At 53.9% G+C, this 15887-nt stretch overlaps 1 protein-coding gene across 12 annotated transcripts in view; it reads left to right on the forward strand.

Moving 5' to 3' along the window:
* Positions 1 to 15474, forward strand: part of Prdm16 (PR/SET domain 16) — a 329501-nt gene extending 314027 nt beyond the window's left edge. For 9 of the 12 annotated variants that reach the window (XM_040734877.1, XM_040734879.1, XM_040734881.1 and 6 more), the window contains 5 exons: positions 1848 to 2017; positions 2193 to 2367; positions 7943 to 8179; positions 9014 to 9188; positions 10543 to 15474. In XM_040734877.1, the coding sequence (XP_040590811.1) occupies positions 1848 to 2017; positions 2193 to 2367; positions 7943 to 8179; positions 9014 to 9188; positions 10543 to 10677 (892 nt within the window). In that variant the 3' untranslated portion in view covers positions 10678 to 15474. Of the gene's footprint in view, positions 1 to 1847; positions 2018 to 2192; positions 2368 to 3411; positions 4843 to 7942; positions 8180 to 9013; positions 9189 to 10542 lie in introns of those variants that run through there. The other 3 variants (XM_040734885.1, XM_040734886.1, XM_040734887.1) reach the window with 3 other exon arrangements.
* The last annotated feature ends 413 nt before the right edge of the window (positions 15475 to 15887 follow it).

Below are 15887 nucleotides of genomic sequence, written 5' to 3' on the forward strand. Positions count from 1 at the left end.
AGAGCCTGGGCAACAGGGAGGGCCCCTCTCAGAGAAGCCTCCTATTCTCCAGGGCCTTAAACTTCCTCAGCTTTATCTAGAAGCCAGGAACCAGAGGACTTTCAGGCTCTAGAGTCCAAGGGCAAAGTTAAATAACTGCAACCCTTGAGGTTTCTGGGCTCCAACAGGGACAGAAACACAAGCAGACACACCCTGTCACAGAACATGATGGGGGGGCCCACCACAACTCACACAGACCTCCGATCTTAGTCTCTGGGCCCGGGCCCCCTCCTGTACGGGAACGGCACGATGTCATAAAAGCAGCTTTGGCACAGCCCCTCCTGGCTGTGTCCCTGGTGTCCTCAGGCATGTCCTCAACCACATGACAAAGGCTCGTGACCAGAGTGCTACTCTAGAGCAGGCCACCAGCCCCAAATCGCAGTGGGGTAGGACCCATAGGAATGCAAGGCTGCTGTATTTAGAACAGTCACACACCCCTGTGGGTGGAGAAAAGCCCCCCATCTTTGTCTCGCTGGGGCTGACATCACAGTCTCTGACTCCAGAGAGGAGGGCAGAGTGTCTCATGGCGCTGGCACTGGAAATCTTGTGTGCTGGGCTGTCACCTAGCGGGACTCATTTCCCAAATATGAAAGTATACAATCACACAAACATAGTTTTTAAGTGCTGTGTGCCTCTAAGATCCAGATAAACACCCAGAAGTCTTTCTGATGGCCAGTTTCACAGGTGTGTTCTCATAGGCCTGAGCACACACATGTCCTTGTAAACACACACACACACACACACACGCACACACACGCACACACACGCACACACACGCACACACACGGAGGTGGAGAGGGGGCATGCACACATATGCAATAAAAACACGGCATCAGGATTGCTGCTCCAGGGTTGCTCTGCCTGTGTGGACAGGTCCTCAGGAAAGCCCTGTCAGCCACCCCACAGCGCAGGCTTCCCACAATGCAGACATGGCTCCTTTCCGAGGCAGAGCACGTGTGCTGCAGGGCTTGGAAGGTTCCTTCTTAAATCACTTGCTCCTCTTTGTTTCCGGCTTGGTTTCTTTGTTGTGGGTATTGCCTGGGCCTGTTCTGAAACTGGGGGTGGGGGGTAGCAGGCCTCTGTTCTCTGCTGTGAGGGCCACTGAGGCCACACCTGGGGGCATGGGCACACACACACACACACACACACACACACACACACAGCAGACATCCCTCCTGGCCTCTAACTGCACCGCGATTCCTGATAAAATGCATGCTGGCCACTAGCATCTTTTTTTCTAATTCCAGTGCTTGGTCAACCTAGTGGGGGACACGACAATAATCTGATCCTGCAGGAGCTGGCGGTGCCTTGAAGTAAGAGCTCAGCGTGGCTACTGGCTGGCCCCAGCGGTCAAGGCCACAAGGCCAAAAGCCCCCGCCTAGCCCTCAGGGACACTAAGAATATTAATAGTCACACTGAGTCCCTAAGTGAGATGGGGCTTGCCCAAGGTCTCCAGTCAGAAAAGCCAGAGCCAGGCCTTCCCATGGCTGTTAACCTGCCTGCATAGTCTGTGTATGTTTCCGTGTTTCAAGGCTGCCCTCTTGAGGCTGGCCGAAGAACGACATCTCACGCTGTGTATCTCCGCCTCTTAACTCCCTCCACTAGCTCAGGGGCGATTCAAACAGGGCCTGGATATCCAGTCTCTAGAGAATGCAACCCTGGGACCACCCGAGCTCTCCAGCTGGGTATCCAGGTGGCCTCAGGGACTCCACAGCTGCTGTGGAGACTGAGGTCTGGCCCTGACCCACCACACCGGGTCTCCTCTCCTCTGAGGCAAAGGGCACCCTTTTTTTTTTTTTTTTAACCAGGTGCAAGTACTGCGATCGGTCGTTCAGCATCTCCTCCAACCTCCAGCGGCACGTGAGGAACATCCACAACAAGGAGAAGCCGTTCAAATGCCACCTGTGCAACCGCTGCTTCGGGCAGCAGACCAACCTGGACCGGCACCTGAAGAAACACGAGCACGAGGGTGCACCAGGTTGGTGGGCTGTGGGGCACGGCGGAGGACGGGCAAGGGATGAGAGCCGGAGGGGCGGGGCCATGGGTAACTCCACCCCTCAAACAGCTCTCCAAGGTACAGTCCCCTGAGATGGCCCCAAGCTGGGGGCTTTGGTGTACCCAGAATGCCCCCTGACACTCAGCCCCTCCCACAGTGAGCCAGCACTCTGGGGTTCTCACAAACCACCTGGGCACCGGCGCCTCCTCCCCCACCTCCGAGTCGGACAACCATGCACTTTTAGACGAGAAGGAAGATTCCTACTTCTCTGAGATCCGAAACTTTATCGCCAACAGCGAGATGAACCAGGCGTCTACTCGGATGGACAAACGGTAAGGAAAGCAGGCCGGCCCCCTGGGGGGGAAGGCCTAGACTCAGCTGCCCCAATGGTCTTGCCCCAGGTGTACCGCCCCCTCCCACCCCCACCCACCCGCCGTGGTGCTAGGTCCCACTGGAGGAAGTCCCAGGCTCTGTTGCTAGAAACAAGAAGAGCTCCAGTTCCTCACTGCAGCTCCTACACTGCAGCTCCGGCACCCATTTTCCAGAATTTTCCAGACAGAAATGCTGCCCCTTTAAACGTGCATATGGAAGAGGGAGGGAAGGAGAGAGAGAGAAGAGAGAGAGAGAGAGAGAGAGAGAGAGAGAGAGAGAGAGAGAGAGAGAGAGAGAGATCAACTGACAACGAGGCTATGAGATGGAAATCCCACAAAGCAGAAAGATCGTCATTCAGTGATATATTCAGTGGGCCTAAGTCACCAAACACAGCTCAGCAAGCCTCTACACCCCAACCCCTGCTCCGTGACACTCAGGAAACACACAGTAGGGTGCTACGCAGACCGTCTGCCACAGGTAGCCTCGTCTGTAATGCAGACAGGAACAACTCTTGGGCGACTGACCAAAAGCCCGCCCGCCCACATCAAGACACCGAGGGTGCAGTGTGCGATAGCGTACTGGCTACGCCCTGGTGTCCTCAAGCTGCCCGGGAGCAGATTCCCTGGCCCTGCCCAGCATCTCCTGGGAATACTGTACCTGTGCATAGCGTGGCATGGGGAAAGGTCAAGCGACACAGTGTGGATCCTTCTGGTCATCTTCACACCGTTGTAAAATTTAAAACCTTTGTAAGTCAAAGATGGTTTGTACACAAACACACATGGGCATGTGCAAGCAGAAGTGTGTGTGTGCATGCATCTACATGTAGTAAATAGGTGTGGTATGTATGCACATGGATGTGTATGTATACTCATGCATATATGCACAGACTTGCACAGATGCACAGAGAGGTGGCAGACTTCAACCAGGCTCTGGAGGTGTTCTCTAAAACCTCACATGCAGGCTCCAGCGTGCCCTTTACTCAGAAAACTCTTCCCTTCTACAAGGACGTCTCTGTACCCCAGGAAAATAAACTGATCAGAGAAGTCACTGAGAAGCAGAAGCTCTGTAAACCACCCCCTCCAAGAAACCTCAGGATGGGATGGATCTCTGGTTCAGAAGAGGAGAACCCATGGGAGTGGGGTGCCTTGCTGTAGTCCACAGCCAACCCACAACCTAGAGCCGGGAGCCAGCCTTTATTGCGTGAGCATCATGAACTACAGCTCTGTGCCACCAGGGCCCAGCTTGCCATCCACAAAACACTTTGAGGGAGTGAGGGAGGGTTCCCCAGAGATGTGTTCCCTCAAGCACCTGTCTGCACCTCCAAGGCGGGCTGTGCCTCTCTTGTCCAGTGCTTTGGGAGAGACCAACACAGACCGACCCGGATCATTAGCACCAATGCTCTTAGGCTGTGGTTTTTGCTCCTGGAGACCCCTGATTATGCACCAGGGCCCAGGCTACAGCCTGCTAAGTACCCTGGCATGCCCATCCTGGCTTTAGGTACGGTGCTCTGAAAGGAACCTGACTCTGTCACTCAGGATGTGACATATCTGAGAACCACCCACTTGCTCAGCAGTTTGATGTCCTCCCTTCAGAGGAAGCTGTGTGTGAGTGAGCTACCTTCCCTGACCCCGCAGAGAGCAGGAGAAAATATCCCTGTTGCTGAAGACAAGCTCAGACCATGGCTTCCTCACGCTCCAAGGGAGAACCACCCAAAGAACAATGAAGACTCTTCCTTACTGGGATGGACCAGAACCAGGCATGGGTGGGCTGCCAGGTACCTGGGCACTCAAAAGACAGCTCTGAGTCACAGTGGAAGGCCAGGGGACCACCTACATGACCCAGTGGAAGAAGAGGCATTTGCGAAAAGAAGAGAAGTTGCCACCCAACCTAAGCAGATCATGGGTATTCTAACAGAGCTCCCCACAACCCTCCCTCGCATTCAACACTGCTGGCAACATAGCAGGGCCAGCCCCCTCCTAAACGCAGTCAATCTGTTGAGGGAGTTCTCTGAGGTCCAGCTGGCTTTGTCCTGCGAGCCAAGGAGCCTAAGGAAGACCATCCCCTCCCCGCCCCCCGCATGTCACCACTATTGCTATTAGAGCAAGCATATGTGATGTTTCCATTACTTGGCAGTCTGGTGGGGAGGAGAGCAGACCCAGCTGGGCCTGGTACCCACATTATCTAAGTCTCTTTCACTGTTGAGTCCTTCCTTTAGTGATCAGTGAGAATCTAATGCCTTCCAGGCCAACCCAAAGGAATAGCCATGTGCTGAACTGTGTCCCAGAGATCAACTGGGAAATCCTAACCCAGTGCTGTTGGGGAAGTCCTGTGCATTTGTCAATAAAGCACTGTGTGGCCAATAGGAATCTAGATAGGTGGGACTAGGAGTCCAGGAGGACTCTGGGAAGGAGAAACACAGAGAGTCAAGATGTAACACCATGGGATAGGAAGCCCGGAACTATTCTCCGGTAAGAAACATACTTAGATTAACAATTATGAGGTAATTACTTAAGTCAGAGCTAGCCAGTAAGAAACAAGCAAGGCCAACAGCTTCATAATTAATATAGCCTCCTGTGTGTTTATTTGGGACTGATGCGGCTCTAGAACCAGGCTGGCGGGAAGGCTTCTCTCAAGGAAAAAGCTTCTCTTTACACAGTGCCTCCGATGGAGACTAGGGATAGGGTCTCTATAGAGGTGATAGAGTTACAGCAAAGTCCTGCTGGTTGATGGGGACAGTTCCGCAAATGACAACACAGGCACACCACACACACACACACACACACACACACACACACACACCACACACACACACACACACACCACACACACACACACCACACACACACACACACCACACACACACACCACACACACACACACACACACACACACACACCACACACACACACCACACACACCACACACACACACACCACACACACACACATACACACACACACCACACACACACACACACCACACACACACATACACACACACACACCACACACACACACACCACACACACACCACACACACACCACACACACACACACACACCACACACACACCACACACACACACCACACACACACACACCACACACACACCACACACACACACCACACACACACACCACACACACACACACACCACACACACACCACACACACACACACACCACACACACACCACACACACACCACACACAGCACACACACACCACACACACACACACACACACACACGAGAAGGCTACTGGCTGACCAAGGACATGAGAAGGTAAAATGCAGAGGCTACTTGTTGACCAAGAACCATGGAAGACACCGGATTTTACCTCAGAATCCCCAGGAACCAGCTATGCCACACCCTGTCCTCTCCGCCTTTTGCTTCCCCGGCCCTGGGGCTATCGGTTCTACTGCTGCGGGTCATGCCAGCCAGGGTGCTAGCACACCTACCCCTAGGGCACTTTCCTGTCCTCGCCGGAAAAGCCGCCCTCCTACCTGAAGCTGACACCAGCCGGTGAGGGCTCCCGCTGTCCCCGCTGGACTGCACACCAGAGAGTGGGCACGCAAGAAAAGATAGCGTGGCCTCTGCTCCCAGACAGCAGGGTCCTTCTTAGCTCTGCCGAAGACCAACCAGCAGGTGTGGCCTACTCACACAGCTACCTGGTGGCCCAGGGTCAGGTTGGGCTCTTGGCCCACATTTTCTCTTCCTGTCCTTAGAAGGAGCTTGGGGCTCCTACCCTACAACTATGGGGGGGGGTATGATCCAGACCCCGCCTGACCTGGAGCTTTCCCTGCTGGGGGATGAACTCAGCATATTCTTGGCTGGCCCCCCAACACAGGTGGACTAGAAGCCAGGGACACATGGTGCCTCAAAGCCTGTCAAGATTCTGCCTGTCCCGGAGGGCCGGCAGGTCAGGAGGCAGTGTCCCGCACGTTGGGAAGAAACTGGTGATGGTGTCTGAACATCTCTGCGACGGAATCACCCCAGCTCAGCCCCACCTATACAGCCAAGGGCTTGACACCACCTCACAAGTCCACTTAACTAAGATGCCGTCTTCACTGGCAATAACTGCATGCCCCTCTCCCCCAAGACCGCAAGAACTGAGTGCGAATGGAGAACGGGGGGGGGGGGGAGCTCTAGGTGTGGGACCCAAGGCTCATTTGTCTTTTGTTGTGCCCTCTGCTGGAGTGGACACTGCCCGCATGGCCGCAGCCCCTAGGGAACACAGTGTGGTCATTGACTTCAACTTGAGACAGACTGGCAAAGCCCCTTTGAAAGAAATGGATCTGGCTCACCCTCCGTGCATAGGGAGCCAAAGCTCAAAAAGTCTTGCCCAGGACCTGGATAGAGGCCTCACCCAGAGGGCTGGAGTTCATTTCCCAGCACCCAGCTCAAGGTCCACTTAATGTCCAGCTCCACTTAATGTCATCCTTGGGCACCCACATGTGTGCACACACACATCCGCACACAGACATGCAAAGAGATGAAATCTTTTTTTTTTAATAAATTCTTGCTCAAAAGATTGAGGACGTGGTCCAGTCATTGTGCAAGCATGAGGGTCCTGAGTTCAAGCCTCAAAAAAAATCCATGTTTAAAGACGAAAAGAGTATGGTATGACATCCTGTGTTCCCAGTGCTGGGGATGCAGGCTCAGATACCTCTGAGACTTGGCAGCCACCAGTCTATCCAAATAGGTGAGCCCAGGCCAGTGAGAGACCCTCGTAGCAGACAGTGGCTGAGGAGGACGTGGGTGGTTGACCTTTGGCCTCCGTTTAGACACATGCGATTGTACTCATACGCACATACATACATACAGACATACATACATACATAGTATATGCAGAGAGAGAGAGAGGACTCAGTGAGACTGAGAGAGAGACCAAGAGAGTGTCTGAGATCTGCCTAGACCACGGAGACCATGGTAGGCTGTGAGTTAGCGCCTAGGCTGAAAGCTGGGACCAACATTCCCTGAAGCCAGCCCATCCTGGCAGTTCTGTTAGCAGCAGCGGCAGCCCGAACCCAGCCCTCGGTCCCCAAGTTCTGCAACCTGAGATCTCATGGCTGGCTTGGAGGTGCGTGCACAGATGGGTAACACAGAGCCCCAGGCATCTGAGCACTTATATGCCAGCGTCCAGAGGGTTCCCCTTTGTGTAGCATCCAACGCCAGCACCATTACAGGACCCCTCCTCTCCAGGCCTGGTCATAGCTTCCTCCCTAACACCCACATTTCTCACTGGCCCCCAAATGGCCTGGTGTCTGTCCCTCAGGGACCCTGCTCTGTCCCCCTTTCTCCCTCGGGGGTGCCCCCATCTCTTCTGGATCCCCCTACCTCCTCCGTCGCTCTCATTCCTGGGTGAGGAAGTCGGCAACTGCCTTTAGACCTGTATCTCCCTCTTCGAGTGATCACAGATGCCAGCTTAGCTCATTTTGAAGGGCTGGGAAGGCCAAGGGGGAGAGCCACGTTCCGTGGCCTGCGGTAAGAAGGATGGCCCCTGAACACAGCCAACTTCCCCACCTGTCATTTCAGGCCTGAGACCCAAGACCTGGACAGCAACCCCCCATGTCCGGGCTCAGCCGGCGCAAAGCGGGAGGATGTGGAGGAGGAGGAAGAGGAGGACCTGGAGGAAGAGGATGATGACAGCTTAGCCGGGAAGTCACAGGAAGACACTGTGTCCCCCACACCTGAGCCCCAAGGAGTCTATGAGGACGAGGAGGATGAGGAACCACCCAACTCCCTAACCATGGGCTTCGACCACACCCGAAGGTGGGGGTGGCCAAGTGCCGGGGAATCAGTCGGCTGGGTGGGAGGGACCTGAATACGAGGCCACCATTCCGGAACCACCTCCTCCAGCCTGGCCTAACCTCTGCCCAGCAGGTGCTGCTACCGCCAGGCATTTGGAGCTAGGTCTGGGGTGATGCTAGCCAGAGTTCAGGGTCTCCACTCTTTTCCTCCGGGTCTCCCTGAAGCTTGGAGTGGGGAAGAGGACGGGAAGGGTGCACTGTGCTGACCCTACCTCAGGAGGCCTCAGCTCTGCTGTGCGGCTGTTCATTACCCCATCTACCTGGGACCGCTGGGTGCAGCCTCTGGTGGGCTGTGGCCCAGCGCCCGTGATTTTAGAAGTTGTCCAGGCCAGAGCCACGTCCCCGTGTCCTAACTGTTCGCCGATTACTTTGTCAGTGGTGACAGTGTCAGTATTTGAGATGCCCTAGGCTGGCCCTCTGGAGCCAGCATTTCTTCCTTAGCCCTCTTGGTCCTGGGGTTGGGTAGGGCAGCCAGGACCCCTCCAAAAGCTGCCCAGAGTCTCAGGAAAGAAAACGAAAGCTTCCCTCTCACCCTTTACCCCGAAGACCACATTGCCTGCTGCCTGTGACGTGTGCACGCGTTCAGCCTTCCTGCTGTCCCTCTGTCTGCTCCTCCACATCCGTGTGGCTTCCCATCTAGGTGTCTGTGTGTCTGTGTGTCTGTCTCCTTGTGCATGTGGCTTGTGGGAACCCGTGGCGTGCATGCAGGCATGGGGACCAGCCATGAAGCCCTAGAGAGAGGCCACCAGCGGCCAAAGAGCTGACCCCAGGCCCCTTTCCCTGGTCCTTGGTGCAGGTGTGTTGAGGAGCGAGCAGGCGGTCTGTTAGCTTTGGAGCCGACGCCAACCTTTGGGAAGGGGCTGGATCTCCGCAGAGCAGCTGAGGAAGCATTTGAAGTTAAAGATGTGCTTAATTCCACCTTAGATTCTGAGGCTTTAAAACAGACCCTGTACAGGCAGGCTAAGAACCAGGTAGGTACCCAGCAGAGCCCTCACCCCCTCCTTTACACTTCCTCTTGGCTTAGACAGTAAGCGGCCACCATGGCTCATCACCCAAAAGATAACCTGAGCACTCCCGGCTATAGCTATCCCAGGAGTCCTGGAGGACATTCAGATCCATATCCCCCCCAGCTCCGCCCCGGGCCCACTGCCTTGTCTAAAGAGATAGCCCAATGTAAGCCCCCAGCACTCTGGTAGAGCTGGCGGGGGTGGGGGGGTTGAAGGCAGATAAACTTGAGCTAGCTCTCTGACCACAAGTGAGGGCAACTTTCCCAACCCTGCCCATCCCACCCCCAATGGGGAACAGCTGCCTGGATCTCCTCCCCTCTGAGCCTGGATGAGTGGCTGGCTACCCTGCTGTTTCAGGGAAAGTCCCTTTCAGGAGATCACTGCTTCCGAGATGGAGCTAGAACCGGGTCCTAGAGGGTACGGGCTTGTCCTGGGCACTTTCTGTGTTCACGTCTCAGGGACAGTGGCCGCAGGACTCTGCACCCCATTGTTTGGACATCTAGAGGGGGTTGGCTCTCATTCTGCCCTCGGCAGCCTTCCCAGCATCACCTCAGGATTCTCACCCCGATTCGTCTGCGTGTCTGTCTTTGTCTCTAACTAAGTGTTTGCTCAAGGGTAGAGGGAGCCCATAGTGGGCTTCCGTAGCACCCGCCTGTAACTCCTATACTATACTCCACACAGCCGTTCGCCCTGGTACCTCCTGCCCCGTCCCATGGCTTGAGGCAGAAGGATGCCCCCACGACTGTCTGAGGCCAGCAAACACAGCACGTTACCTTATAATTGCATCAGCTCAGAGACATTTCCCCCCTACTCCATAAAGGAGTCTACCATAGTCATTCCAAGTTCCCCCGGGCCTCCTGCCCACTAAGCAAAGACAGTCTCACTGGCACAGAATTAAAAACAACTCTTGCCAATCCCCAGCATGCTCCCGGAGCAGACACTTACCATTAGGTTTCTGCCAGTCACTGGGCAGAGAAACCAGGGGTTGGAGGGAGATGAAGATGCAATTGTAGGGGATCACCCCAGGAGTTCAAGGGATCCCAGTGGGCACAGAGGCTCCTCCAGGGTCTGCTGTGTCCTGGTGTCACCCTTGGCAGGAGAGGCACCCCTTGTTCCCATACACTCCTCTCTCCCCCTCCCAAGCTGGAGCGTCTGGGCCTCTCTAGTGCCTTTGTTTTCCTTTATCCATCTAAACTGGGTGGGGGCAGGGGTTGAGGTTGGGGATCAGACAGGCTGGGGACAGTTGGTGATGCTTGCGGGGTCTGCCTGTCTGGGATGCCCCTCACCTGTCCTCTTGTGTGCTGCCCCCCCCCACCAGGCGTATGCAATGATGCTGTCCCTCTCCGAGGACGCCGCTCTCCACGCCCCCTCCCAGAGTTCACTGGATGCTTGGTTAAACATCACAGGAGCCTCATCAGAGTCCGGAGCCTTTAACCCCATCAACCACCTCTGAGGTCCTGGAGGCCCCAGAGCTGGAGTCCAAAGCCAGGGAGGGTACCAGCTGCGGGAGACAGAGAAGGGGCCAGGGAGAGGCTCCTGACATCTTCATTCTGCCTCAACCGGCTTCCAGCCCCACCCACCATGGCTCAAGTCCAGCTTCTCCCATGAAACTCGGAACCTGAAGGCCCCTCATGTAGCCGCTGACCCTCGCCACCCCTTAGAACTGGCCTCGAGGACATGGTCTGCAGTGGTGCAGTGCACGGCCACCCGGGAGCCGTCTGTCAGATGACCAGTGGGCAGGGGTGGGCTCTATATCCCAAAAGGAGCCAGTTGGCCACATCTGGGCAGCTGCATGGTATGAAGAAAGGGGTGGGGGGAGAGAACGGAAACGAGTGGGCATGTGCTACGGAGAGAGACCTCGCAAAAATGATTTTTATAATGAAAATTACACGAATAACCCTTTTGGTAATCTTATTGACCAGAGAGTCTATTTAAGCATGTGGGTTTTAAAAATAGACAGTATTTTTTAAAAAAAGAAAATCAAAAATGACTTGCAAAATGTTTTTTTTTAAAGTAATTTTGCATTGCTTTGAAATCTCAGCAAGCCCACACCTACCAGGACGTCGAGCACTGCTCGGGTGTGTCCTTTATAATGTAGATAATGGAGAATTTTCTATCCCCGACCCTGTTTGTTTGTACAAGCCAAGGTGATTCTGGGTGTCCCTGACACAGGATAAGGGGCATGGAGCCGTCTGAATAGCATGCTGACTACGCAGGAATTCTTGGTCATGGTGCCTGTCTGCAGGTTTGTGGAGGCCTGGTCAGGGAGGTTGTCGTCTCGCCCCATGAGGCCTGCAGAGCAATCCACCGGCCCCCACTCCAAGACCCCCCAATTGTATGGGGAAGTCGGGAGCCGGTGACTCGGGTCTTCCATGCTGGACACCTAGTGGTCTTTCCCCTTCACAACCAACCCCAGTGCTGGACCTGACTGCTGCTCTTCCGAAGGCAGGGCTCTGTCTGACCTTCAGCCTTCCACTCTTCCGCCAACCCTGGCGGTCTGATGCCCTCCCCATGGCCACTGAGTGTGGGGAGCTCACCCACCTGCTCCACCACTCCAGGACGCCAAGCACTGCCTGTGCCTAAGACTCCAGATCCACCAACCGCATAGCCACCACATCTGTTCTTTGTGTGCGTTCCTGGTGAGGAGCAAAGGAGGATCCAGGGAACCTGCCACAGCAAAGAGCAGAGGCAGCACAGCCCCTGGGACCAGATGCCTTGCTCCCTTGGGACGGTCATGATGTGTCTACTTCTCTGCTTAGATGGGCTTTAAATTATTCCTACAGGGGCCAACTTCATATAATGTCTTTCTCTGATGGAATTTACCTTAATCTGTATATAACTTGTAGTTTTTTTTCTAATTCATTTCTTTCCTTATTTTATTTCCTCCTTAACAGTATTTTGGCATTGGACAACTTATACTGAAGAAATGATGTTAATATAAGTATGTAGTGAAGGACCAAAACTGTGTGATGAGGTTGTGTGCTGTGCGATCGGTAACCAGGGAGTGGGGGGGGCGGTTGTTAATGTGCCAAATACCCCCGCGCCCCTCCCTCGAGGAGTCCTGCCGACACCATTGCCCATTTACCAGACAATCGTATGATTTTGTTAAATTTGAATTTTTAAGACAAGCGTTCTATTTATTTTATTGTTTTGAAGGAGAGAGAGAGAAAAAAAGAATAACCCAACAAGAAAAGAGGAAGGGAAATCCTTCTTCCTGGATTTTTTTCCCTTTTAAAAAAGTGAGAGTGGTGTCGGTGCCAACAGCCATAGGCTCAAGTCTGTCACACTACGGGCATGTCAGTGATTCTCTCTGGGGGGCAACCTAACATCCGAGCAGGTGCGCGCTCATGGATTCTGTGGCTGTTCTGGGGCAAAGACAATCATCTCTGCTGTGTGGTCCGGGCTATGCTGGAGGCTGGACTGCTGGGGACATCCCTGAAGATACTGCGACGCTGCAGGTTACAGAGGATAGCCCTGCGTGGCGTGTGTTGTTGTGCGCGTGCGAGCAGACACGCGGTCACGTGCGTGGGCCGGCAGGCTGGGGCAGCGGGACACGCCTCGGAGGAACTTGCCGTGGCTGGGAGTTGTGAGGATTCATGGGTCCCAACCACGCACACTTTCTCACAGGTTCATGGCGTCCTCTCGAGTGGTGGGCTAGGCCTCGGCTTAGGGGTTCCAGTTTCCTCTAGGTTGGAGCTAGGAGGGGACCCCTCCGTAAGTTCCACCTCTGATATACGTATGCCCCGCTTTTGTAAGCCCCAAGTTACATACTTTCTTCTGAGAAAGAGTAAGATGTGTGCTTTTGTCCCCCCCCCCCCCCCTGCGATGTGGCTTTGCCTCTCCGAAGTGGGGAGTCTATCTGGATAGAGACTTCTATGAATCTTGACAACAGCCGAGCGGCTAAAGGCTTTCCTTGTTGTCCTCTTTGGCACTCCTGACCCCTGACCTCCTTCTCTATCCACTCTTTCCCCTTCTCAAGACCGTCTCAGCTGTGCTAAGTCATATGTCATTTGCCCACACCCCTCCCCCCCCCAAAAAGTGAGGCTAGCAAACCCAGGTTCTCTTGAACAGTCACCCACCCCTCGGGCCCAGCACTTGAAGGACTCTGTCCTTCACCCCCTGACAGAGACAGCGCTTATCCCCAGCTTACCTGCACTGCATCCCCCAACACGCTGCCTCCATACCGCATTGCACCCAAACAGTAAGCTCTGCCTGCCTGACATCGCTGCACTCTTGCATGGCCCATCTGGCTCAAGCCAAGCGTCGGGAAGCACAGGAGACCCTCTCAGGGTCAGGGAGCTGGACCAGGTGTGAGTTCTAAGATCCTGGCTGCTGGAGAACCAAACGGTAGCAGGGCTCCGTTGTCCTGTCGCCGCCTGCAGCATGGAACGGCAGGACAGGTGTCCAGCCAGACTGTTTCCCTGATGCTATACCTCCAGTTGTTGGCACTTGCCTCCCCAGGTAGAAATTCCGTAAGGAGGGCCTCCTAGCCTGCATCCCCTCCAGCCCCTGGCAAGGCCACACTCTTCCCCTGTTACTTCTGCCTTTTTTTTTTTTGGAAGATCGGGTAGGAAACATGGGGGTTCACCATCCTGTGGGCGAAGGGAGACACCGAGCATCCCCATGCAAACCCAGGAATGGGCAAGCAGTACCACATGGCTGAGCCCGCCCAGGCTGAGGGGCCCTGCTTTGTAAGACCAGGAGAGCAGGTGACCTACCCAGACCCCGACTGACCTAACCCCTCTGCCTCTCAGAGTCCAGACTCACAGAGCCCTTGCCTTCCTCTGCCTCGTCTGCTTCCCCAGTGAGTGAGTGAGTGAAGTACCTTCGTAAAGACGTGTCACGTGTGTTAGACACGAAGCTCAAAGCACTGGATCATGGTCCCCATCCCGTCCCCCGTCCCCCGTCTCCCGTCTCCCTGCCCAAGTGATTGAAACGTACTGAGCTGTTCACTGCGCTGTCCCAGGTAGGGAAGAGGAGACCCACTGTGCTGCTGCTGGGACAGGGGGGTGGGAAGCCTGTGATGGACCACACTCCCTCTTGCCAGCCAACACTGGGACACTCCTTTCCACGGAGATCAGCCGGGTATTGAAAGCCATGAAAACTGTCTCTGTAGCCTTGAGCGATACTGTGACAAGACATTCTTGCATTATTTCCGGACAAGTTCCTTTCTTTCACCATTCCAGTCATTTGTTCGTTTAGTTCCTTTCTGTCACCAATTCAGATCACCACTTTTAGGAGGGGAAAGGTTGAGTCCAGAAAGGCAGCTTGGATTTCTAGATGTGTGATTCAACTTGCAAATGGAGGAAGCTGGGGATTTTCTCCGGTGCCTCCTGCAGCATGGGGGAAGCGGGCCCTGGTGTCAGAATAAGTAACTTAAAGCCTGTGTGTGTGTGTGTGCGTGCGTGTGTGTGTGTGTGTGTGTGTCTGTGTGTTTGTTTGTATGTGTGCACGCACATGTGTGTATGTGTGTGTGTGTGTGCGCGTGTGTGTGCATGTGTGGTGTGTGTGTACTTTGAACCAATAGTATATAAATAAATATATATATATAAATATATCCCTGACACCTGCGAGAATCTTGAACCTGTAAGAGTGTTGCCATTGTTACATTCAGATCTGATTCAGTTTGTTTTCTGTTTTGTTTTGTTGTTTTTCTTTTAGAACTATATAGTGTTGAGAAGGAAATCAAATGTAAATGTCTGGTTTTCATATAATGTTAAAAAGAATTTAAAACCATTGAGGAGGAGGCTGGTGTCTGTCCTCACCTCTCGCCTCCTTCCTTGTAAATTACCGTTGCGTTGATAAAAAGCTGTGCATGGCTCGTGTTTAGCGGTCATTATTGTGTCTGTTTGTGAAATTCTTATTACGAGGAAAATCCCGTAGACGCACTTACTGAGTATGTAATTAGGGTCTAAGTCAAGGCCAAGAGGCCCAAAATGCCCATGAAAATGGACCACAGTTCCTAGTGACCATGGAAATCGCCGTGGGAGAATCACGAATTAAGAAGACACGATGTAGAGGATAGTCAAAAGTGATTTTTTTTTTTTGCAGATCTCTTTCTGAGGCTTGTGGCAAAGACAGATGTACTTGTGTAGAGATTTCTGTAAGGTAAAAAAAAAAGCCAGGAGAGGCTGGCTTGGAGGTCAATGCTGTAGAATAGGACGGACTGGGTACCAAATGTAATCTTTCCAATGCTACAATGAATTTATACATTGAGATTGATATGCAATAAATCTGTGTGTTTTTCTAAGTCTCATTGAAAGTTTCATTAAGGGGAAGCCTGGCCTCTGAGGTGGGGTAGGAGGGGGTGCGGCCCCCCTCCCAAGCCTAGACCAAGTTGGTCCAGGTACTAGGCAAAGCCACCCTCTCTGCTAGAGCAGAGACCCTGGCCAGGTTCACTTACCTTGCATTATAACCCAGGTGTGCCTGGAGCTGCCCCAGGAGAGGAACAGGGTTGAGCAAAGGCCCTCAGGCTATCGGTGAGCAGACCTGGCTTCTCTGGCCTCACCCAGAGTGTCTCTCCTATGGAGACCCAGGGATGTCCCCCTCTCTCTCTGCAGTACACCCTCTCAGCATCTGATCCCCAGCTTGATTCTGCTCAGATGGAGAAACCTGGGGAAGATGAGTGTCCACCATCTAAGCCTGGCAGTCCAAGTGTAGCCC

This window comes from Mesocricetus auratus, unplaced genomic scaffold (genome assembly GCF_017639785.1).
Source record: "Mesocricetus auratus isolate SY011 unplaced genomic scaffold, BCM_Maur_2.0 Super-Scaffold_100042, whole genome shotgun sequence".
Taxonomy (NCBI): Eukaryota; Metazoa; Chordata; class Mammalia; order Rodentia; family Cricetidae; genus Mesocricetus; species Mesocricetus auratus.